The following is a 25,651-nucleotide window of genomic DNA, read 5'->3' as shown; positions in this document are numbered from 1 at the left end:
GTCTTCCGGGCACTCTGTGTATTCAGGGGCTCCTCCATCATCTAGCTGCAGCCCCAGTCACTCACGGGGTGGAGATGAGGACGACTACAACAGTGTCGACCCCGGGTTATGCAGCTCCTCTTCACTTGGTATACACCCAGTATGTGACTATGGTCACCCCCACGGCTGCGGTGCAGGCTCCATTGCCTTACGTGGCCAAGAGGGAGTTTGTACCCCCTCTACCTGGTTTTGCTGTCCTCACTCCTCCCCCTGACTTTTAAGTGCCCGAAGAGCTCTCCCCTAGATCGTCCACCTGTGGCCGTCACCGTATGTGCTGCCCCTGTTCCTGCCCATGGAAGTGCTGCCGCTCCTGCAGGTCCTTCCGGCCAGGTGGAGCTGGGCCCCGTTGCCACCGCAATTGTCCCAGCTCCAGCCTGGATGGGAGACCTATCAGTTGTCCTGAGGAAGTTGGTGAAGAAGAAGTCCAAGAAGAGGTATGTGTCGTTGTTGTCTTCTTCATCTTCGTCTTCGTTGTTGTCTTCTGCTGCCTCTTCCCCTTCAACTTCCAAGGCCCCCCAGCCGAGGAAGAAGAAGGTGGCCTCACCCCCCCCCCTCCCAAAGAAGTCACACACAGAGACTTCTAAGGCTCTGTCTCACTCCGGTGAGACAGGTGGGTCTTCTGCTGGTCCTCCTGTTCCTCTGGGAATGGGGCCCGTCTCTCCTTCCTCAGGGAAGAAGAAGACTGGGACTGTGGAGGTACCAGCCACCGCTGGTACCTCTGCTTTTGGCTCCAGAGGTTCCACCTCCGGACCAGGAACCGTTTCAGCCACTCACTCGCGAGTGTCACTGAGTGTACGGTCACCTACGGGTAACTGTGCAGCCAAGGTCCAGACAGCTGAATACACTCAGTCAGGACCCAGGCACGGAGTGGAAGGATGGTGAGAGTCGCTCAGGTGACTCTCGCCAGACCGGCGAACGAGCGATCGTCCGGTACCCAGGGTTGACGTGACAGTCCCACTAGACCGTTCACGTATCGAGGCTGTGAAGAGGTCCCCCCAGTCACGAGGAACAGCTTCGGCTGCTTCTGGGACCATGGCGCGTTGTGAGGACGGTGCTCGCTCTCACCACATTAGTGGACGCTACCAGTCACCCGACCGTCGCTCCCATCAGCGGGACTGGATGGCTCGCACGGCTGGTAGCAGCTCCCTTGACGCATGAGACCAATGCTACTATCCTCGGTCCAGCACTTCTCTGCAGGGAGACCGCTGGTCCAAACCTGTAGCTTGATCACAACACGGGCTGGCGATCGCCTCCAGTCCTCCCAGCCTATCGGTTCTGCTGGTAGGCAGGGTAGGAGCGCGAGGTCTTCTTCACCTGTCCCTTCAACCTCCTCGGGCTACACTGGGAGGAGCGAGGCGAACAGGAGTGACAGTGAGGAGTGCACTCCTTACAGTCTGGCCATGAGAGCCTATGAGCCTGGTTCAGTCTTAGGACCAAACAGATCATACGGTCAAGTGGTTGGAGGAGACCACATGGGGTCTGGCGAGGTTCTTCCTCCTGAAGGAAGAATGCCTCAGGAAGTGATTGTCCTGGATGGATCTGACAGTCCATCGCCTCAGGATGCAATCACCCCCAAGATACAGAGGTCCTTTGCAGAGGTTATTGCTCTGATTCGTCAGCACAACGACCTCGGGGAAGGATCAGTGGTTGCTCCCTCTGAGAGTCATTCTGGGGTCCTAAGAAGGAACCCAGAGCAACGGTGGGGCTACCCCGGTCTTAATTGGTCGACGGAGTGCTGGACCAAGTGAACGCCCTTGTCTCCGGACAAGAGGCTTCACTCAAGGCCAGTAGGTCAGACAAGCTGCTTCCCCCTCTGCCTCGTCAGCAGCGTTTCTATGTGCCTTCAACAGACCCGTTGCTGACCAAGCAGGGTGATCCGGAGTTAGCTCACCTAACTCCGGGAGTGCCTCTTCAACACCTGCTGTCAGAGAACCTGTCAGAGAACCTCTGGTTCTCGGAGCAAGAGGCATCGGCCCTGGAATCCACTGCCATGGTAGCTTTCCAGGCTGTCTCCTGGCTGGATCTGTGGTCCCTCACAGTATCCAGAGTAGCAGCCTCCTCGGGAGCTATAGTTCCTGGGGAAGACTGCGTTCAGGAGACTCTGCCAGTCTGGAGGTAGGGCCATCTCCTACCTCGCCCACCAGATGGCCAACCTGTGGGCCAACCTGGTTTTGAGAAGGGACGCAGTCCTGATTTGCGTAACCAGGGTGGCCAGTCACACAGTAACATTGGGTCTGCTTAATGCACTGTTGCTGGGTTCCTCCTCTCTTCTCCAGAGAGATGGTGGACGATGCGGTGGAAAAGCAGAGAGCTGTGGACAGCGACCACTTAGTACACTAGGCAGTTGCGAAGACTTCTGGACAGTCTCATTCAACTGCGGCTAAGCCTCGAAGCTTAGCTAGAACTTCCTCCGCTCCCGAGACATCAGCAACATCGAGGGTAGCGCGAGGAAAGACCCAGCCTTCCTCTTTTGCTTCGAGAGGTGAGCGTCAGCCCTCCTCTTTAAGCCTCCTTCTCTCCCGGGAAAGGGGTTAAGCGGAAGACGAAGAGAGGGAGATGCTAGGGACGGTGTTCCCCCTCACCTGCTGCCAGAAGTGAGGGGTGCCTGGTGAGCCATTGGGCAACTTGGCAGCGCTACGGAGCCGAGACTTGGGTAGTGGATGTCCTTCAGGAGGGATATCTACTGCCCTTCGAGTCGAGGCCATCTCTCACCTCACACCCGGTCCACCTTCAAACGTACATCCCCGGTTCTGCCAGGGACCTAGCACTGACTCAAGAAGTACAGACCATGCTGAGCAAAGGAGCTGTGGAGATCAGGCGAGATCAGTCACCGGGGTTCTACAGCCGACTTTTCCTGGTGGAGAAGTCTACGGGGGCCTGGAGACCGGTGATGGATCTCTCCCCCTTGAACCGTTTCGTTCGCCAGACTCAGTTCACGATGGAAACAGCACGCTCAGTGCTCAATTCCATCAGGGAGAACGATTTCCTGCTTTCGGTGGACCTGAAGGATGGGTATTTACTAATACCCTTCCATCAGTCCTCCAGGAAGTACCTTCGCTTTATCCTCAATGGGACTGTGTACCAATTCAGGGCACTCTGGTGTCGGCTTGGGCTTATTCAGTCGGGATACGTCTGATGAGCTATCTCGACGATTGGCTGGTCCTGGTGAGCTCTCGCTTCCAGTTGCTACACGACAGAGATCAACTCCTCGACTTCTGCCGCGGTCTGGGGATTGTGGTAAATGTCGAGAAATCAGATCTCGAACCCAAGCAGAGGATAACGTACCTGGGCATGCTTATCGATACAGTAGCAGCACGAGTCTTCCCCACAGACTCGTGGATCAGCAGGTCAGGGAGGCAGCTAGATGATTCCTGTCACGACAGGAACAGTCAGCTCAGCAGTGGCAAGTTGTGATCGGTCACCTGTCGTCACTAGAGAAGTTATTCCCTCACGGGCGTCTTCACTTGCGGTCTCTTCAATGGAGACTAAAGGAGTGCTGGTCACAGGCGCGGGATCCACAGTCCTTCCTGGTTCCTCTCACGGAGGAAGTAAGGGAGGATCTGGCTTGGTGGCTAGACGATAGGAACCTCTTAATAGGAGTGCCAATGCGCACTCCCCCTCCGGGGATGCTTCTGTTCTCAGACGCATCGACTGAGGGTTGGGACACACACCTGGAAGAGTTGCTGGTTGCAGAAGTGTAGAACCATCACGAGAGGCACCTTCACATCAACTTCCTGGAACTTAAGGCAGCGTTTCTTGTGCTCCAAAAATTCTGGGAACGATTGATGGGACATTCAGTATTGTTGATGAGCGACAACACCACTGTAGTGGCATACGTCAACAAACGGGGGCCTAGTGTCCCTCCCGTTGCACCAGTTGATGATGCAGGTGCACGAGTGGGCTGTAGCTCACTCGGTAGAGCTGTCAGCCAGATAAATTCCAGGCAAGAGGAATGTAGTGGCAGACAAGTTCAGCTGCCAGAATCAGGTGATGGGGACAGTGGTGTCTTCATTTAGACATGGTGGAAAGTCTTTTCAACCTGTGGGGGTGTCCAGTAGTGGATCTGTTTGCCACCCGGCACAACAGAAAACTTCAGGTTTTCTTCTTAATTGTGCCAAACCCATGGGCAGCTGCAGAGGACGCGTTCCAACATCCGTGGGACAACCTCATAGTTGATGCCTTTCCTCCATTCTGCCTGATTCGCAAGGGGATCACCAGGTCACCAGCAATCTTCGGATGATTCTGATGGCACCCAAATGGCCTGCCGACCCTGCTGGCTCCTCTTTTGGAGGCACTGCGAGAAATTCCCCCATGGCCCAACCTGCTGTGTCAACCACATGTAGCACGGTACCACCAGAAGTACATTCCCTGTGTCTTCATGGCTGGTGGTTATCCACCATCTCTTGTGAGCGAGAGGCTTTTCTCGCCGAGCAGCAACAGAGATGGCTGAATACCTCAGACAGTCCTCTTCAGCAGTATACCAGGGAAAGTGGTCTGTCTTCTGTGGTTGGTGTCGTAGCCACTCTTTAGTAGGTAGCGGATTTCCTCATCTTTCTTCGCCGAGAGAAGCTCCTCTCTGTCTCTGCAGTCAAGGGTACAGAGCCGCCCTGGCCCTAGTCCTTAAGCTGCGAGGAGTTGATATTTCCTCCTCCATGGAAATATTTCTCCTAATGAGGAGCTTCGAGAGGTCTTGCCCACCCAGGGAACTCAGGCCCCCGGGGTGGGATGTGACTTGTCTTAAGGAGTTTGACTCGTAGACCCTACGAGCCTCTCCGGGAGTCGTCAGACAGGGATCTAACCATCAAGACTATCTTTCTGCTGGCCCTGGCATCGGCGAAGAGAGTAGAACTTCACATTCTTTCCTTCGATGTCAAACACTCGAGGGGATGGGGATCAGTTACACTCGATTTTGCCCCAGATTTCGTAGTGAAGACTCAGAACCCTTCGGTCCCTGACGCCAGGTTCGAGTCCTTCACAATCCCCTCCCTAGGGGACTTCACTGGTAATGATATGGAAGAGAAGCTGCTTTGTCCTGTTAGAGTGCCACGGCGCTATCTGAAGAAAACTCGACACCTCATGCCTGAGTGTTGACACCTCTTCGTTAGCACCGGGGTGACCAAGAAAGAAGTGTCCAAGAACACTGTTTCTTTCTGGCTTTGTGAGGTGATCAGGAAAGCATATGACTCTGGGAGGAGTGCTGACATCTGTACCTTTCATCTGAGAGCCCACAAAGTTAGAGGTATTGATCCAACCGTTGCATTCCGCAAGAACTTGTCTGTTGCACAGGTGCTGAAGGCAGGGATGTGGTCCAACCCTGACCACCTTCACCTCCTTCTACCTTCGGGATATTGCCCATAGGTCCTTAGACACTTTTTCTTTGGGACCTGTGGTGGCTGCTCCTTTAACAAGACAAGGTAGCATCTCGTCCTCGTGATATCACATGAATGGAGAATGAATGAGTGTGTGACTGGCTCCTTTTTTTCTCTTTTCTTCCCTTTCCCTGCAGGCAGAGGGTAGCGGTCGTCACATGCTGGACAGGACGACGGTGCAGGTAAACTAATTAACTGAGCTCCATTCTATCTCTTTAATTAGGGATAGAAGCGCTTATCCGTCCCATCCCTAGCAAGGGGGGAAGCGGACAACAGTAAGAGACAAACCCAATGCTTTATATTTAGCTTCTTACTTATGACATAACTTCTTGCTTGCTATTAATAAGAAGTATGCATACCTCCCTCTTATGAATTAGTCCAGAGGTCTGGCCGCTGATCCTGCAGTTCTCACTCCGATCAGTTGGACAGAGGCTCTGTTCCTCCCCTTTGCTCTTACGACCAGGGAGGGAACCCAGGTTGGGCGAACACCTGTCTGTTCACAAGATTCAGATTCCTCACACCAATAAGTGAGTCTTCCTTATGTAAAGGACCGATGGTTTGTATAGCGTGTTGGAACAAATCACAATTTTTGTAAATTGTATTTTTCCTAACTATACAAACTTGAGATCCTTTACATATAGTCCCACCTCATGCCACCCCTGGGCATAAAGCAAAGTGGAATGTTATCATCCAGTCGGGCGGGACTCCTGACCATCGGACAAGCAGTTACTGCCGAACTACCTTGTTATTAAATCTTACGACCGGTCTAGCAGGCGCTGAATAGTAATTCTTTATGTAGAGGACCTCAGGTTTGTATAGTTAGGAAAAATAGAATTTACTTTAAAAAATTGTGATATTGTGTACTTCTTATGTGATAGTAAGTATGTAAAATATAGATTACTGAAAATTTTATTTTTTGACATTTGCACACTATATAATTTTATTTTGAATTATATTATTGTTAATTGTGTAATTTTCAGGTCAACTCGTTTGGTAAAAATAAGGACAAAACCAACCTAAGTGTTGAAGAAGTTGCAATGGGATTCATAAAGGTTGCAAATGAAGCAATGTGCCGTCCAATTAGAGCATTGACACAGGTATGCCTTGATGTTAGAACTTCAGGTTAAACATTTCATATATTAAAGCATTCTTTTAATCCTTATGAGAAGGGAATAATTTGCCTGTGCATCTGAACCTAAGTAAAAGTGGGTTATTAGTTGCCAAAAATTATATATAACTCAACTGTTTTTATACATTAGGACTAGATGTCATTAAAGAATAACCATAGTAAAGTGTATCAACAATGATGCCCTTTGTAGTATGTACTGTGTTTAGATAATGGAGGTTATGGACTTCAAATCTTTTGCAGATTGGTTATTGGTTAAAGATGGTTGTTTTAGCAAGAGTAAACCAATAAGTCCACTGTTTATCATAGTTGGTTTTTGTGTCATTGGAATGTTGACCCTAAATATGTTATTATAGAATGTATATGCCATCATATCATATACATTCTTTTCTTGTAGGTCAAATAAAGATTAGTAAAAGTTGTAATCAATTGTATGTGATTGGGATCTGTAGGAAGATAAAGGAATTATTAATTACCCTCTGTTTGATGTACTTTCAATTTTATTGCCTTGCTTTTATTATGCTTTATGTATTTACTGATTCTGAATACGTATTATTGAAAGTTTGTGGTGCTGATTTTACCATTGAAAGTTTTAGTTTTACCATAAACCTGTTACTCTAACATAGCCTATTTTTATGCATTGCACAAAATCCTAGACACCTTGTTCCACTGTAGAAGTAAAAGATCAGGTGCAATTACCCTGGTTCCTGGAACATAACTGAACCACTTACTTTGTCTGCTTACTGGTCTGCAGCTTCCAGAGATTCCTATGATTTTGGAAGTTTTCTGAACATCAGTGTTCAGGATTTCCATATTTCATTTAAATGGTAGGTGGCAGGTGTAGTTGGGCTGGATGGAGGACAGATGAACATTGGAATTTCTTATGACAACGTAGCCACAGGCCACCACAACAGCTCATGGGCTTTAGTCTGCAAGAAGATAACATTTAGTAGGTTTATTTGATGAGGATTAACAAAAGTCTGGTGATGAAGTTATTCAAATTCCCATGAAGTTATCGTGATCTCAAGGTACTCTTCTATAATCACTACAACATAGTTAGAGGAACAATATCATGCCACAAGTGCCATAACAATCCATGTTTTGCTGAGAAAGAATGATGGCATGATAAATTTAATATTCACACTGTTGTACTAGAAGAATACATGAAAATCCAGTTGTGTTTTCAAAGATCTATTCAGGATGTTAAATTTCACTCAAGTTTCAAGACCAGCAGGTCTCTTCAGGTGATTACAGTATACTAATACATACAATTAAAGAAGAAAGTTACATATGTTGAAAGAAAACATTTAAAAAAAAGATAGCAACCATCTTTGGCTATTACTAAACTTACAGTCTAAAAACACAGTTGTTAATCTTTCAGTAAATTGACTATCTTGTCAAGGTTGCTGCTTGAATTACAGAGTGGGATAACAAACTGTCAAACTTGCAGTCTTTATCATTTACCATCTTTTAAGCTAAAATTATGCACTGCCCTATTAAGGTCAGCTTAAATTATTTTCCTTTCTGTGCATTTGTTTTGAATAATAATTTACTCTTTTGCCTGTCTGCATGATGGTTACCTGGTGAATTTGCTAAAACATTATTCATATCTTCCCTTCTTATTTTATGTCAGTGTTCCTTCAGTCAGTGATCAACAGGTCTTCCTAATTCTGTTATATAAACATTTCTACAGTCTACACAAGGATATTCCCTTGTGGATAGGGGAATACTTCTGTTATTTTGCAAAACTGAACTCATATGAATATATTGAGAATATTATTTCAGCTGGAGAATAGATATTTATGTGATCTGTTGCTTTTTGACCGTCTGAACATTTTCAAACTTGACAAATATTCGTTAAGATTAATAGTAGTGTTAACTAGTATATACTAATAGTGTACTAGACCAAATTTCATAGAATGATGCCGTTTCAAGCAAATATTCAGGATAGCATGCTGCAAAAAGGGATTTTGACGTAAGGAAAAATCTATTTCTGGGCGATTGGTTCGTGTCGCCAGCGAAATATCCTTTAATCCATTATTTCTAAGGTAAATGTACTAACACATACCAGAGAATAAATAAAATAAAGAAAAGGTCAGTACTACTGACTCGCTCACCCTCCAAGAGGGTGTCGGTATGAACACTATGGCGAGTGAGACCACTACCACGAACCGCTTGCCAATAGAAATCTCCCACTACAAAATCCCCACTAGAGGGGAGCCGACCCACAGAGTGGGCAGCAACTACTACTACTCCATCCCATGCTGCCGACTGCTGCGCCTCTGGTGGCCATCCTGAAGTTAGCAGACAATCTTGAGCGATGGGATGGGCCAGGGCGGGTATTTCGCTGGCGACACGAACCAATCGCCAGAAAATAGATTTTTCCTTACGTCAAAATCCCTTTTCTGGGCTCAGTTCGTGTCGCTGCGCGAAATCGTACCAGAGAAATAGCACAAGATTGTAAAGAACAAAATAAAACAGACAAAAAAGGGTCTCAAATAAAAGATAACATAAAATGAAGAAATATAATTGCTAATAGATATACATATACACAATGATACAAAATAGAAATATTACTTAAAATTAACTTAAGGTTAATAATATTTCTTAAAATTAACTTAAATTTAACATATATATACAGGGCTTACATGGAATATATGTTGAGATTAGTATCTGTGTATAGTTATGTACAAAGAAATTAAAGCAATTATAACAATAAACTGAATAGAACAAAAAACTTCAACAATAATATAATAAAGGAATGTATATGACTTAGTATACAAAACCCGTAACCATTGTAAATAAGATGTGTCACCCTAGCATAAAAATAAGGGGATCACATCAAAGAGATCATTATATACAATCAATTGTGAGTGACCCTAGCAAAAAAATAAGGGGCACCCACTATACCATCATAAGAGCAGCTAAGACTCAAGGTAAACGTAGATGAACATGGCAGGTATAGACGAACTGTTGGGTGAGATAGGTAGAAAGGAGAACTGGATCTTCTACTAAAGATTAAGCAGAGTCGGGGGAAACTATGTTACCCGCCGCAACTGCTGAAAATTTCAGAGCTTCCAAGGACTTTAAGTAATGACGCTTAAATACTGTCGGCGATTTCCATCCAGTATACTTTTTTAAATCATCGAAATTCATGTGTTGGAAATAGTTAATTGAGGTGGCTACTGCCCTGACATCATGTGCTTTAGGGAAGGAATCAGGATTGGCTTGCTTAATAAAGTACAGGATCTGTTGCCTGATGCCTTTAATAGATAAAGTACCACCTTTTTCTCTCTTAAAGAGAGGACCCGATGAGGATGAGGATGTCCTGGACAGAAAGGCTCGTAAGGTTGATACTGGACAAAGAGAAATATCTTGTGGAAGGGGTACAACCTTCCACGGTTCCCACCTCATCAAAGGATCTTCATTCTTTGCTATAAACTACGTTCCGGAGAAAGTAGAACTTCCCTGTGGGAAGAAATTCAACATGATCCGGATCTCTGGATAATGCCGACAGTTCTGAAATTCTAGCTCCTGAAGCCAAGCTTAATAAAAATAGAGTTTTTCTTAAGAGCATTATAAATGAACATGTGTTATTATCTGTTTCTGAAGCCAGCTTTAGAACATCATTAAGAACCATGATACTGACGTAGGCCTCACTGAAGGTCTAAGTCTAGCACAAGCCTTGGGAATAGACGAGAAGTAAGAGTCTGTCAAGTCTATGCTGAAACCGAGTTGAAAAATCTTTTTCAAGGCTGACTTGTTTGTCGTAATAGTGCTAGCTGCTAAGCCTTTTTCAAATAAAGATCTGAAAAAGGATATAGCTGAATTGATTGTCATGATTCTAACATCTGATTCTCTCAGGAAGGTTGCTAACTTTTTGACTGCAGCATCATACTGTCTCAAAGTTGAATCTCTTTTATCAGATTCCAAGAAGAGAATATTTTGAGGATCAATATTCGCATCTCTTTTAGCCGCAAACTTCATGAAGTCCATAAAGTTAGGGTTTTGAGAATTCCTGAGGAAGCGAACACAGTCTTCGTTTGTACTGACTGGGAGAGCCTGGGATTGGGAATTCGAAGAGGACGAAGACCCAGTTCCAGAATGAGAGGGTACCAATTGCTCTTCGGCCAGTCTGGGGCTACTAGAGCCACTTGACCCTTGAACGTCCTGAGTTTGTTCAGCACCTTCAGGAGAAGATTCACTGGAGGAAAGACATAAATCTTCTCCCAGTTGTTCCAGTCTATGGACAGGGCGTCCGTGGCATAGGCCAGAGGGTCCAGGTTGGGGCCACATAACATGGGAGTTTGTGGTTCGCTTGGGATGCGAATAGATCCACTTGTAGACCTGGAACCCTCTGAAGGATCCATTGGAACGAACTGTTGTCCAGTGACCATTCCGACTCCAGAGGAACTGATCGGGATAGAGCATCTGCTATGACGTTTCTCACTCCAGCTATATGGGTGGAGGAGAGGTGCCAACTGAACTTGTCCGCCAGGGAGAAGATGGCTACCATGACATGATTCAGATGACGTGACTTGGAGCCTCCTCTGTTTACACAATGGACTACCACTGCGCTGTCTAAGACTAGCTTTATGTGGGAGTTCTTTGGCGGACGTAACCTTTTTAGAGTCAAGAACACTGCCATTGCTTCCAGTACATTTATGTGAAGCTGACGGAACTGGGGTGACCAGGTTCCTTGAACCTTCTTGAACTGAGAATATCCTCCCCAGCCGCTTAATGAAGCGTCCATGTGGATGGTAATCCCCGGAGGAGGAAACTGAAGGGGTACTGATATTGACAGGTTCTTGACTTTTGACCAAGGGCGTAGACGATTCCGTAGAATCTGAGGGACTGATGATAATTTGTCCCTGGACCTGACATTTGCTCGTGAGCGCCAGATTCTGGTTAGGTCTTTCAGTTTGGCTTCCATCAAGATGTTTGTCACTGATGCAAACTGGAGTGAACCCAGAATCCTTTCCTGGGTTCTCCTTGAAGCAAGTTTGTGTCCTAGAAATTGCTTTACTTTGACTGACTTCACGTATTTCTTTTCTCTTGGCTGATGGAATCGACAGAGTATGGGAGGATAGATTCCATTGAATGCCCAGCCACTGAAAGTTTGACTCCGGAGTGAGTCTCGATTTGGTCCTGTTTATCTTGAACCCTAGATATTCCAGGAACTGGATACTTTCAGTGTTGCTTTGCGACATTCCTCGACTGTTGGAGCCCAAATTAACCAATCGTCGAGATACGCTACTACCATGATCCCTTGCGATCTTAGTTGTTGGACGACTACTTCCGCCAACTTCGTGAACACCCTGGGTGCTACGTTTACAGACCGAAGGGAACTACCTTGAAGGAGAATGCTTGATCTCCTATCTTGAAGCCCAGATAAGGGCGAAAGTGTCTTGCAATAGGGATATGATAGTATGCGTCTGTAAGATCGATAGAGGTGGTGACGGCCCACGGGGAAAGTAAGTCCGCACCTGCGAGATGGTGAGCATCTTGAACTTGTCGCAGCGAATGGCCAAGTTTAAACGGGACAAGTCTAAGATTACCCTTCTTTTTTGTGAGCCTTTCTTTGGAACGCTGAACAAGCGCCCTTGAAACTTTAATCTGTTGACTCTCGCTATTGCTCCTTTCTGAAGGAGGTCCTCCGCATACTCCGTCAATTCTTTGGATGGAAGTTGAAGGAAAGGTCTGGGTGGGGGCGGATTCGCCACCCAACTCCAACCCAGGCCTTTCGACACAATACTTTGTGCCCATTTGCTGAATCCCCACCGGTGGCGGAAGAGAAACAGCCTCCCTCCTACCTGGAAGTTCTCATTGATGCTGGTAGCCTCCGCGGCCTCCCCGGAAGTGTTTTCCTCTATTAAGGGACCTTCCTGATCCTCTCTGACGAAAGGATCGCTTACCTCTGCCTCCCCTACCCGAGCGGTCATACTGCTGAAAGGCCTGGCCTTCGAACACTTGATTGAAGGCTGGGGAGACAGCGTAAGAGGTGGAAGGTTGAGGCTGGGGGGAAATCACATAGATAGGCTGTGATTGTCCTTGGAGGTAGAGGGTTGGGCCGCCTGCACCAACGGAACAGCCGAAAAACAGGCTGGGCGAAGCGTTAGCTGTTTCTTTTGGTAAGGCTGGAAACGTCTGGGTTTCCTCTGAGCCTTACCCCTCACTGCTTGGTCTTGGCGTCTCTTTGCAGTGAGACCCCAACGATCCTTAAGGCTTTGGTTAAGCCTTGTAGCTTCCGCCTGGACCTCCTTTACCATTGCATCGGGGAAGAGGTCTGCTCCCCAGATGTTGATGAAAGCAACTTATTCGGTTCATGCCGAATAGTTGCTTCCTGGAGGACATGCTTCCGACAATTCGTTCTGGCTGTGGCGAACTCAAACATGTCAGACTGTACCGTTTGAGTCAGTGACTTGGTGATCAGCTTGAATAGTGGCTCGGAACCATAAGCAATGGTAGCCACTTCTGTCATGGCCATGGAGTTAATAGACCTGGCCAGCCTAGACTTGGCCTCAAACTCTGCCTGAATGAGGCTGTCCGGAAGTCTAGGCAGCTTCTCACCAAACTGCTCCATAGCACAGTCTGGTTTGAGTTTGCCCGCCGAAAAAGTGTTGGGCAGGTCTTCCCACAAATCTCCGGTTGAGGGAAGTAAAGGAGATGTAGGGTCCGCTTCCTTTAGCTGCGGTAACGACTCCCCCTTTTGGGCCGCTGGGATAGTGACCGTAGCGATCTTGGTAAGGAAGGGAAGCGGAGTTCCCTCTTCCATTGTGAAAATGGTGAATGGACTCTTAAAGGGTTGTATCTTCGTTATTAGAACAATCCATGTCCTCTAAGCACCTGAGCCATTCTCTTTGAGCCTGGTCACGTGAATAGAGGACTGTCTCTTTAGGGACCTTGTCATCTCGCGTCATGGCAGCGGCAGTGAGCCTGGCGTAGCCAATGAACGGCGGTTGTAGATCCTCCGGTAGAAACTCGAAGTCCTCAATCCTTCGAGTTCCACACTCCGGGATAGAAATAAGCCCGTCCTGGAAGGGGGCGTATGACGCCACCCTCCAGGGGTTATTCATAGAGAATGGAGGCAGAGAGTCATGAGGTGGAAGCTGAGCTATACCTGTGCCGAAAGGTGGGGGAGTAGCTAGCGGAGCCTGGCTCAGTTCGGCGATAATGTTATCCTGGGAGTTAATCCTGTCGGACAACCGGGAGAACATCTGCTCCATACTGTTCTTGAGAGAACCGACCAAATCCCCCATGTGTTGCAACAGGCCAGCATTGGTATCCAAAGCCGGAGCTGCTGCGGAGGTGGTCGGGTAACTCTGAACAGGTACCAAAGGCAGAGGAGAAACGGCTGACTCCGCTGGAGTATGTGATTCTCTCCTTGGAAGATCTACTCCTTGAGGATTTGGAGCCGGACCCAGAAGCTCTAGACCTCTCTACTCCGGGGTTTGTAGCCGGAGACTTGCGAGATGTTGACGCCGACGACGTCTTTTTAGACGACGACGACGTCTTACTCAGGGTTTTCACTACCGTCTGTCCTTTGACCTTAGGTCTTACGGAGGCATCAGGAGAAGTATAGAGCTCAGCTCCTGTAAAGCCTTGGAAGGAAGCTGGAGAGTTGCAGGAGTAGAAGATCCAGTGGCGCCCAAGGGAAGCCCTTGGGCGTCCAACGTACTCACCTCGACCAACAGGTCGTCAACACCTACCATTGGTTCAATATTTAGATCCAGTGTCGCGACTTCCGACGAGAGTCCTGGCCTGGTTCAGTCAACGAAGCGGCGAGCTGCTGCTGAATTGTCGCTATAGTCGGGGCTGCCTCTGCTGGGTCGACGAAACCCGTTGACTTGCCGCCGGGGAAGATCAGGACCGCCAACCTCTTCTCAAGGATGTAGGGCTGTCCCTTGGCGGCGTTCTTGCCAAAACTGCCGACCCAAGCCCGCAGGGTTGCCAGGGCGGTTTGTCTCTAACAGCGGGAGCCTGGAAGAGAGGGTATTTGTTAGTTTTTTAAGTTTAAACTTAAAATTAAAACTTAAGTAATAGGTTAAACTAAAATTATAGAGGATGCGAGATCCCATATAAAACAAGCTTAAGTTTAAAATAAGAGATTAAAATTAAACTTAAGAACTATAACCTTGTAGGGATTAGCGAACGGATTGGGAAATTGGGACTACTTACCGTCTAAGAGCTGGCTCACCAGATCATAGCAAATAGTGCAGGTCTCGTGAAACCAGACTTGAAGGTTCCCGTGCGGAGTCGCGCATGGAGCATGGGATCTGCAGACTTCATGCCCACAGGGGTCCTGGAAGGCATGGCAGATTACATCCCGGTATGCTCACCAGTTTGGGTGGTCTGTAAGTGAAAAGATACATGAGCATCCTAAAAGATATCACTTACAGGCTAGAGGTTAAAAGAACTCCGCTGCATGCCGGAGCGCGAAAAATTTTGGGCATAACCCCTCCCTTACCGCCTGAATAGGCTAGAACCCCGGAGAGATCCGGTGTGAGCAGGCAACGGAGGGATTTGGCTTAAGGTAGCTTAAATTAAACTTACTATAGTTTAAATTAAATACTAATTCTTAAACCTATAGCCATCGAACGTACCGGACTAAGTCCGGTGCGTGGCGGAGTTCGTGTCGCGATATCAGCGCGACGGGGTGGTTAGTAAAGACCAACTGTATGCCGCAGTCCGCCCGTCAGGGTGAACTAGCACCTTTTCCTCGTGGATGCCGGAGCTCGGTAGATTAAAGGAAGCACCCAGTAGCTGGGAAAAGGGCGAGAGGGCGACAGACCTCGAGCTAGCAACGGAGCGATGGAGTAACGAACGGAGGGGGGGGGGAAGGCCAGTCCCCCCCCCCCCCCTTAGTCATCCGAGCGTGCCGTGAAGCCAGAGAGAGGTCGAGTCCAGTCTGGGTCTGTCCAGCCCCCCTACTCCCTCCGCCTAGGGAGAGAGGGAGGCAGGCACGGGTATGTGGAGCGAGCGTGGGCAGACCAACCCTCCCCCCCGGCCCTATGGAAGAGCGGGAGGAGGGAAGGTGACTGGACAGGCGTCTGGCTGCTCCGTGATCACGTAGTGACCACGGAGCGGTAACATGTAAGACAATGACACAATACAGCCTAGGATAAAGCAACCAACTAATCAGAGAGATGCTATAGAGAAGCAACCGAACTGAAGAGCGGAAGCATAGGTGGATACCAATAAAACATAACCTAGGCTACGTGAAGCCAGACGCCGTAGACTAACCTAAAACATAAATAATCAAAATCACTTAACGTAAAGAAAGAAAATAAATCAGTAGGAGAAAAAAATCCAGGAGTGTACGACTAACTCGAAAGAAAGTCTACCACTCAAAGCTAGCCGGGGCCGATACTAAGAGCTGTGGCTAGGGTCTGGATGGAAGATGCCTACGCAAGGTGAAGAAGACATGCATGCATGACATAAACCCAGTAGGCTGGACCCCTAACATAAAATAGATAACTAATAATAGAGCGTAATGAAATAAGGGAAGGTTCTGGTATGGAAGACCAAGAACGAAACCCGCCACGAGGCAGAACCCATGCTGCCATGCTTCCGACCTAGAGCCCATATTTATACCTAAAAAACGGCAAATACTGACTCAAGGGCGGAAAAAACCAAATAGCAATAACAACTGATTACTTAACTTAGCTGCTGCGATGGCTGTACGCTCCATGACGAATAAATCCAAGAAAGGGGCACAAAAAACACAGAGCAAAAAAGGGCACGTGTATACGCTGTGCGCTAACTGAAAAGGATAGCCACCAGAGGCGCAGCAGTCGGCAGCATGGGATGGAGTAGTAGTAGTTGCTGCCCACTCTGTGGGTCGGCTCCCCTCTAGTGGGGATTTTGTAGTGGGAGATTTCTATTGGCAAGCGGTTCGTGGTAGTGGTCTCACTCGCCATTAGTGTTCATACCGACACCCTCTTGGAGGGTGAGAGCGTCCAATGTCAAGTTTAGTACTGACCTTTTCTTTATTTTATTTATTCTCTGGTATGTGTTAGTACATTTACCTTAGAAATAATGGATTAAAGGATATTTCACGCAGCGACACGAACTGAGCCCAGAAATATAATATTAGAGATTCAAGATTGTTTTGGCTGTGCTTTGAAACTTGACATGTTGAACATTACAATAATTTTTATCAATGTTTATTAATTGACACTGCTATATAATACAGTAGTCCCTCTTTTTACCAGAGGGTTAGGCTCCAAAGACCCTCGTGCAAAAAGAAATCCCTGTATACCAATTTTGGTCCAGTTAAGTACATATTTGATTTTCTTGGTAATCTCAACAATTACAAATATTATGAGCAAATTATTTGAAATGTTTCATGGAGAGCCATTAATTAATCAGATGAAAACCTTTTTGACCTTTTTAAAATACTTTTATTTATGTAAGTTATGAAATATTTTACTTCAGATCAAATTTTTTGACAGGATGATCAACAACCATCATGTAGGCTGGTCACAGTTATGATCAGCTACCAGGCTACTCATGTTACAAAGTTATTTGACAAGTTTCATGGAAGTAATTGAATTTGATTGATGAAAACTGTTATTATCCTATTATAATGTTTTCATTGCCATTAGTTATGAAATACTGCACTCTACATGGAAATATTTTCATACCAATTGCTTGCTTGTTAAGTGGAAATATGTTACTTTGGCTTATGAAAATCTTAATATCTTATCAAAATGCTTTTATTTAGAAGAATTATTCATGTTTAAAATGTGCAAATGAAAATTAATATCAATGCACAAGAACAGTCAAGTCATCACTCCCTCTCATAGATAGGTTACAGAAGACACTGCATCTCCACCAGAGCATGATAAACAGCTGCCCTCTCTCTTCCTCTCCACCTGAACACAATTGATTTACAATAAGAAATTGAAGCAGCATTGTAATCTCATGTATTTTTGCTTATATAGTCACCCCCCTTAACAGTGAAATATGATAAATTACAGGGTATTTCCCCATAAATTCACAAGCAAAAAGAAAGGTAGCAACATGTGCCTTGTTTGGTTAATGTGCTGCAAATATCTGATTTTTTAAATTCATCATCATATCTCTACCACTACTATTGACAAGATATTAATCTCTTAATAGTACAAATTTGATATATTTATTAATTAATCAATGAAATAGATAGTGATCAGTAATGTACTCACCACTTCATTTAGTCATGTTTTGGGGACAGTACTGAGGAGGTGTCTGATTGTTGTTTGCAAAATCTCCTTCCTCAGATCTTTGTATCTCGAAGTAGGGCACTAATGCACTTTCCATGAGCTTCATGATCTTGAGAGATCTCTCGAGTGAAGGATCAATCTCGAAAATTCTGTCAGTGACTCTCCTTGTCATTCTTAACACATCTCCAATCGCCTCCAGTGTTAGTGTTGGTGCCTCATTAATTGTTCTGCTTTCATTTTCTCCTCCTCCCTGACAAGAAGTTCTAGTTTGTCATCTGTGAGGGCTTCATTTGAATGACCCAAAAGTTCATCTTGCACCTCTTCAGGACATAAATTATCAAATTCCTCACCATCAACTTCCTGAGTCATTGTCACAATGTTCCTAACCTGAGAAACAACACTTGGAAAGCCCTCAAAGTGATTCACACACTTGGTAGATAATTCATCATGGTCGTCTTTAATAAAAGCAATATAGCAATATAATTGATTATGTTGAATTTTTTCTATATGTCCCTAACACTGATCTCACTTTTATTAAGGAACTCCCTAAGCGTCGTGAATGTGTTCTCACCGTATTTAGGTTTAAATACAGCGGTGACTCCTTGAGCCATAGGTTATGATATAGAGGTTGTGTGCTTAGGAAGGAATACAACCTCAACGTTAGGGTGAGCATGGCCTGGGCAGTTATCTATGATGAGCAAAGCTTTGAATTTTATCCCTTTATCAGACAAATATTTTTGCACCACCGGTACAAAACAATTATGGAACCAGTCAAGAAACAGTGTGGCCGTTATCCATGCCTTTTTATTAGATCGCCAAAACACTGGCAGCGTGTTCACATCTTATTTTTTAGGCATATGTGCATTTGGAATAGTACAATAGCATGGGTTTAATCCTAGTACCAGCTGCAGTGCCACACAAAAATACAGAACTTGATCTTTTGATGCTTTGAAACCCAGAGCCTTTTTTCTTCATTATAAAAGAATGTTCTCTTGGGCATTTTTTTCCACCATACACCAGTCTCGTCCGCATTGAAAATTTACTCTGTTCTGTAGTTTTGTACGTGAACTTTCCTGTCAGATATATACTTAGCTATAGTCTCCGACGTTCCCGACAGAATTTCAAATCTCGCGGCACACGCGACAGGTAGGTCAGGTGATCTACCTTACCCGCCGCTGGGTGGCGGGAGTATGAACCAATCCCATCTTCTATTCAGATTTTCTCTGTCGCCGGGAACGACAACAACTGTTGTGGTTTCCTCTCGATAGATTTTTTCGATTCTCGCTTGCCTGGAGATCATTTTGGATTTTTTAGTGACGTATTCGTTCTGTTTGGCTTGGCATACGCTGTTTGTGGACCGTTTTTTTACTTTGCGCTGGATTTTGCTTGAAACATGTCTGATTTGGATACAGTAACTAAGACTCCTTTTTTGTTTAGGGTATGTTCGGTTGAAGGATGCAAGGTGAGGTTGCCGAAAGCTTCTGTTGACCCTCACACTGTGTGTATGAAATGCAAGGGGAATGAGTGCGCGTTTAGTAACCCATGTAAGGAATGTGAGGGCCTGAATGAGGATGAATATAAGGCTCTTTCTTCCTACATAAGGAAGTTGGAGAGAGATAGAGTTCGTAAAGCTTCCTCTAGAAGCTCTAGTAGGTCTAGAGTGAGTGAGTTAGAATCTGATCTTAACCTTAATGTAGAAATAGAACCTCCTTCCCAGGTTGCAGCCCCTGCTCCCCGCGCCGAAGCCGGAGGCGGCGGCTTTGAAAGCTACGATTCATTCTATGGAGTTGAAGATTCGCTTATTAGAGCAAGGTAAGAGTGGCAGTGTTAGTGATCAGTGCAGTGCCCCCAGTGTTGTGGAGGGTGCGTTTGACCGACTCCGTAGTGCCTCCAGGCCTAGACCTCTTCCAGACTCCCAGTTCCAGTGGAGGAGGAAAGTCGGAAGCCGCAGGAGGGCTAGGGAGAGCCCCCACCGGTCAAGCGTCCCCTCGGTAGATCCTGAAGTACGCTCCCAGGCTGCCTTGGATCGTATCAAGAAGGAGATCCTACGTCAGTGTTTCTCCTCTTCTTCTTCGCCCTCACCGAAGCGCGGCTGGAACTCCCTGGATGCTTCACGCACGTTGAAGAGGGCTTGGAAGGCGCCCTGCAGTTCTTTGGCTTCCAGCCCGGAAGTCTTCCCTGAGGAGCCTTCTTTGGATGTGAAGAGGCCCAGAAGATCCTGTGATCGCTCGTCTTCTCGCGCGCCTCGCTCTGCTGCTTCGGAGGAAGATCCTGTGAAGTCTCCTACTAGAGTCCTTGCGGGACTCCAGGCTCAGATCTCGGCCCTGGCGGACTCTCTGGCTAATAGATCTCGTAGGAGGAAGGACGTGTCTCTTCCTGTCAAGAGATCTAGACGTCCTTCTTCAGAGGATCGCTCTCCTCGACGTATGCGATCTCCTTCGTATAGGGCGGATTCGGCCGAGCGAAGGAGCTTGCGCGAGGGGCCCCACTCTCTTGGCTCCCTCTCCGCATCGTCAAGGCGCCAGACTTCGGGCAGGCGCTCCTTGGATGGCGACGACTTTTCACCAGATAGGCTCCCCGCTTCCGGTAGGCGCTCCTCTCCTGTCAAGCATTCGTCCTCTAGTGTGCGCCCTATCAGAGAGAGACGCTCCGTGCAGAACAGGCTTCGTTCTTCAACTCTTTCAAGACGATCTTCTCCTCATCAACGCCGAGAACCTCGCAGGCTCCTGTCTCCTGGTAGGCGCTCGTCGCCTGGCAGCCGCTCTCCTCTCGTTACGGACCAAGAAACTCGTAGGCGCCTATCTCCTGTTAGGCGCTCCTCTCCTTACAGACGTCAATAGTCTGGCAGGCGCCATGCGGCTGGTAGACGCTCTTCTCCTGGCAGCCGCTCTCCTTTGGATAGGCATCAAGAGCCTCGTGTCCACCTTTCACCTGGTAGCGCTCGTCAATTGCGAGGCGCCCTACTCCTGACAGCCGTTCTCCGCTAGACAGGCGCCAAGAGCCTCTCAAGCGCCCTTCTTCTGATAGGTGCTCGGCGCCTAGTAGCCGCTCTCCTCACGACAGGCGCCAGGATTCTAGCAGGCGCTCTCCCTCTCGCAAGCGCCCTGTTTCTGGACACGGTTCTTCCCGTGGTAGGAGCCCAGACTCTCCTTCGTTCAAGATTTCTTCAAAGGATCCTCCTCGCTCTCCTCTGCAAGAAGGCCAGGATGGCTCGGACGAAGAAACTAATACAACAGCAGCGGTTTCTTCTTATAAGAAGCTAACAGAGCTTTTACTTCAGGAATTTGGAGATTCTCTTAGCCCTACTGCTCCTCCTTCTCCACACTCGTTGTTTTCAACGTCAAAGGCAACGAAGGGATCGTCGTGTGTGAGAATGAAGCCAACCCTGTCCATGAAGAAGGCGCTTAGGAGCATCGGTTCCTGGATGCTCTCCAAAGAAGAAGCAGGGAAAACGGTGTTTGCCTTCCCACCGTCGAGACTGTCTGGACGTACTGGCTTTTGGTACGAGACAGGAGAGCCCTTGGGTCTGGGTCTCCCGTCTTCGGCTGATGCGGACTTTTCGGCATTAGTAGATGCTACGAGGAGATCGGCTCTTAACTCAGCTAAGACGACTTGGGCCATGAACAAGATCGATCACATTCTAAAAGGAATGTTCAGAGTGCTCAAAGTTTTCAACTTCCTAGATTGGTCTCTGGGAGTCTTGGCTAAGAAGACACAGGCTCCAGAGTCTTTCTCACCGGAAGACCTTCATTGCGTTTTATCCTGTATGGATAAGTCCTGTATGGATAAGTCAGTAAGGGACATCGCTTTAAGCCAAGGCTACGCAGGAACTTCTGGCTCAGTCGGCGAGGAAGCCTCGTCCCTCCTTCCCTGTCAAGACGAGAAAGGAGAAGTCAGTTGTTCAGGAACCCTTTCAAGGGGGTTCTTCCTCCAGACCCTCTTCGTTTAGAGGACGAAGACCCAGCAGGAGAGGGAAGACTCTCTAAGTCTGTCAAGACTTCAAAATAGGAAACAAGTCCTTCAGACAACGGTGGGTGCCAGGCTGTTAAGATTTGCAGAAGTCTGGGCCCAGAGAGGGGCAGATTCCTGGACCCTATCAATCCCTTTCACCTCAAGACCTCCCTTAACGACCACCCCAAGGGAGTTGACAGCCAAGTACAGGGATCCCATCAAGAACCAGGCCCTCCGTCTAGCGGTAGATCAGATGCTAGAAAAGGAGGCAATAGAACTAGTGTCGGACCTTCAATCAGCAGGCTTCTACAACAGCCTTTTCCTAGTTCCGAAATCCTCGGGGGGATGGAGACCGGTTTTGGACGTAAGCGCCCTGAACTTTTTTGCAGAGAAAAATAAGTTTACGATGGAGACCACGTCTTCGGTGTTGGCAGCGCTTCGTCCAGGGGACTGGATGGTGTCCTTGGACTTACAGGACGCTTACTTCCACGTACCGATCCATCCTTCCTCGAGGAAGTTTCTCAGGTTCATGATGGGGGGAAGAGTATATCAATTCAGGGCTCTGTGCTTCGGCCTCTCGAAAGCCCCCCAAGTGTTCACGGGAATCTTGAGGAATGTAGCTTAATGGCTTCATTTCGAAGGGGTGAGGATATCCCTGTACCTAGACGATTGGCTTATAAGGGCCAATTCGAAAGATCGTTGTCTGGAGGACTTACAGAAAACCTTGGAATTGACGAGTCCTTTGGGGCTTTTAGTCAATTTCCAGAAATCAAGCTTAATACCCAAACAAGAGTGCATTTATCTGGGGATCCGGATGAACTCTCAGAGTTTTCGGGCTTTTCCGTCTCCAGAAAGGATAGCCCGAGGCCTCGAGAAAGTAACAGCCTTCTTAGGGAAAGAAGTATGCACGGCGAGGAAGTGGATGAGTCTGTTGGGGACGCTCTCCTCGATGGAGCAATTCGTTTCCCTAGGAAGGTTGCACCTGAGACCGCTCCAATTCTTTCTTCATCAGAATTGGAGTCGTCGTTCTCAGGATTTGATGTTCTCCCTGTCCATATCTCAGCAGATCAAGGAGAAACTTGTGTGGTGGACAGATCCCAACAAGTTTGCTCAGGGGCTGTCTCTGCAATCCCAGAACCCCAACCTAGTGTTGTTCTCCGACGCGTCAGAGACAGGTTGGGGGGCGACTCTGGGAACCCGAGAGGTGTCAGGTACCTGGGTGGGGGACCAGGTGACCTGGCATATCAACAGAAAAGAATTGATGGCCGTGTGGTTGGCTCTGAAAGCCTTCGAGTCCAACGTCCGAGACTCCATAGTTCAGATCAACTCGGACAACACCACAGCTCTGGCATACATCAGGAAACAGGGGGGGACGCATTCCTTCTCTCTGTACGAAACAGCAAGAGACCTTCTTCTGTGGGCCGAAGAAAGGAGAGTCAGGCTTCTCACCAGATTTGTACAGGGGGAGAGGAATGTAAGAGCAGATCTCAGCAGGAAAGAGCAGGTCCTTCCCACGGAGTGGACACTTCATCAGGATGTATGCCAGAGCCTGTGGAAGTTGTGGGGCAGGCCACACATAGACCTCTTCGACACCTCAAGAAATGTGAGACTGGATCTATACTGCTCTCCCATCTCGGATCCAGGGGCGATAGGGATCGATGCGCTTCTTCTAGACTGGAAGGGGCTCGATGTTTACGCGTTTCCTCCCTTCAAGATTCTGGGAATAACGCTCAAAAAGTTCGCAGAGTCAGATTCAACGAGGATGACATTGATCGCTCCCTTTTAGCCGGCCCAAGAATGGTTCACAGAGGTACTGGAATGGTTAGTGGACCTTCCAAGATCGCTCCCTCTAAGGAACGATTTACTCAGACAACCCCACTTCGACAGGTATCACAAAAACCTCCCCGCTCTCAGTCTGACTGGCTTCAGACTGTCCAAAGTCTGGTCAGAGCGAAAGGCTTTTCATCGGCATCTGCTAAAGCAATCGCAAGAGCTAGGGGGTCTTCCACCTTACGAGTATACCAGTCGAAGTGGGATGTCTTCAGACGTTGGTGCAAGAGGAAGAACGTTTCCTCTTCCAGTACCTCTCTGACCCAAATTGCTGATTTCTTCCTTTTTCTTAAGGAAGAATGTGGACTGATGGTATCTACAATTAAGGGATACCGCAGTATGTTGGCGGCAGTTTTTAGACACAGAGGCCTCAATATCTCGGAAGATAAAGACCTTCATGACCTGATTAGGTCTTTTGAAACAACTAAAAAGCAGTCATCGAGAACACCTAATTGGAATCTGGACGTGGTACTTCAGTTTCTCAGCTCGTCTAGATTTGAACCCCCTAGATCAGCCTCATTCAAGGATCTGACCAAGAAGGCCCTTTTCCTTATGGCTCTAGCATCTGCCAAGAGGGTGAGTGAGCTTCAAGCCATTGAGGGCAATGTTGGCTTTAAAGAACAGTCTATGGTTTGTTCTTTCCTCCACGGATTCCTAGCAAAGAACGAGAATCCATCAAATCCGTGGTCCAGAAGCTTTGAGATTTGAGGATTATTTTCTCTCGTAGGGGAAGAGCCTGAGAGGACTCTTTGCCCGGTGAGAATATTGAAATATTATTTGAAGAGGAAAGAGCAACTTAAGGCCAATCAAGAGGTCCTTTGGTGCTCCGTGAGGGACCCCAGTCAACCACTATCGAAGAATGCTCTGTCCTTCTTCTTAAGAAGCCTTATAAAAGAAGCGCATGTAGCATGCAATGAGGATCATTTTAAGCTTCTTAAAGTGAAGGCCCACGAAGTGAGGGCCATTGCCACTTCGCTGGCTTTTAACAAAAATATGTCTGTGCGGAACCTTATGGAAGCAACCTTCTGGAGATGCCAATCGGTTTTCGCAAGCCACTACTTGCATGATGTGAAGATTACATATGACAAATGCTTCGCCTTAGGCCCTTATGTATCGGCGGATTCGGTGCTGGGGCAGGGAGCTGAAACTTATCCTTGTTAGGCTTTTATATTTTTACCCCTTGTTTTGTCTTTGTTGGTTATGGTTGTCTGAAAGAGGATGCAGGGAAACATCTCTTTCTTGTCGTAATACTAACCCTAGTTAGTTTGGTTAGGTGGTCTGATGGTTTGGCTCCTTGCAGTAGTAGTGGTTAGGATCTGTCAAGTAAGCGGACGAGATCCCTTTGACAGGATCCTACTTGGATTCTACCACATAAGGGGATCAGATATCCCGGTGGTAGATCCGAGAGTCTTTCAGCAACAGGTCACGTCCTCGCTGTAGCTCTCCAGGCAATGCAGACTCAGAGACAGTATCAATGAAGTCTTCTGCCTGAACAGGTAAGAACCAAGGTTTTTATATCCTACAACACCAGTTGTTTCCCTTTTCTATATTATTTAGCTGTCTCTTACCCTCCACCAAGGGTGCCAATCAGCTAAGTATACAGTGGTACCTCGAGATACGAAATTAATCCGTTCCGAGGCAGCCTTCGTATAATGAGTTTTTCGTATCTTGGAACACATTTTACATGTAAAATGGCTAATCCGTTCCAAGCCCTCCAAAAACACCCCATTAAATTTCATAATAAAGCTAAATTGACCTATAAACAATGAAATACTACAACAATTTGGACCATTCAATACCTAAATTAAGAATAAAAATCCAAAACCTGTAAATAAAGTGTATATTAGTGTACAAGAAATATTATTCCTGTAACGTAAAATGTGGAAGCTTACCTTTCGAGTGAGGCTATCTCCAATAGTGGCGGCAGAGGAGGAGGAGGACAAATGGCAGATAACGTACGTACGTACACTTAACTTTACGAAAACACATAAAAAATTTAAAAGGAAAACTATAAAACTAAAATTTACGAAACACCTTAACAAAACTGTAACACTTAACTTACAAAAATCTAGAAATTACGTAAAAAACAATTTTTCTTTTTTTTTTTACTTTTAACTTTTTTTTTTTACTTT

At 46.9% G+C, this 25,651-nt stretch overlaps 1 protein-coding gene across 1 annotated transcript in view; it reads left to right on the top strand.

Annotated features, from left to right (window-relative positions):
• LOC135221310 (5-oxoprolinase-like) overlaps nucleotides 1-25,651 on the top strand; it is a 709,982-nt gene that overhangs the window by 271,869 nt on the left and 412,462 nt on the right. Inside the window, exon 5 of the mRNA XM_064259114.1 lies at nucleotides 6,389-6,505. Coding sequence (XP_064115184.1) covers nucleotides 6,389-6,505 — 117 coding nt within the window. The remainder of the gene's footprint in view (nucleotides 1-6,388; nucleotides 6,506-25,651) is intronic.

This window comes from Macrobrachium nipponense, chromosome 2, assembly GCF_015104395.2.
Source record: "Macrobrachium nipponense isolate FS-2020 chromosome 2, ASM1510439v2, whole genome shotgun sequence".
Classification (NCBI taxonomy): Eukaryota; Metazoa; Arthropoda; class Malacostraca; order Decapoda; family Palaemonidae; genus Macrobrachium; species Macrobrachium nipponense.
Note: the sequence above shows the minus strand (reverse complement) of the source record. Positions and strands in the feature narration are given on the sequence as shown.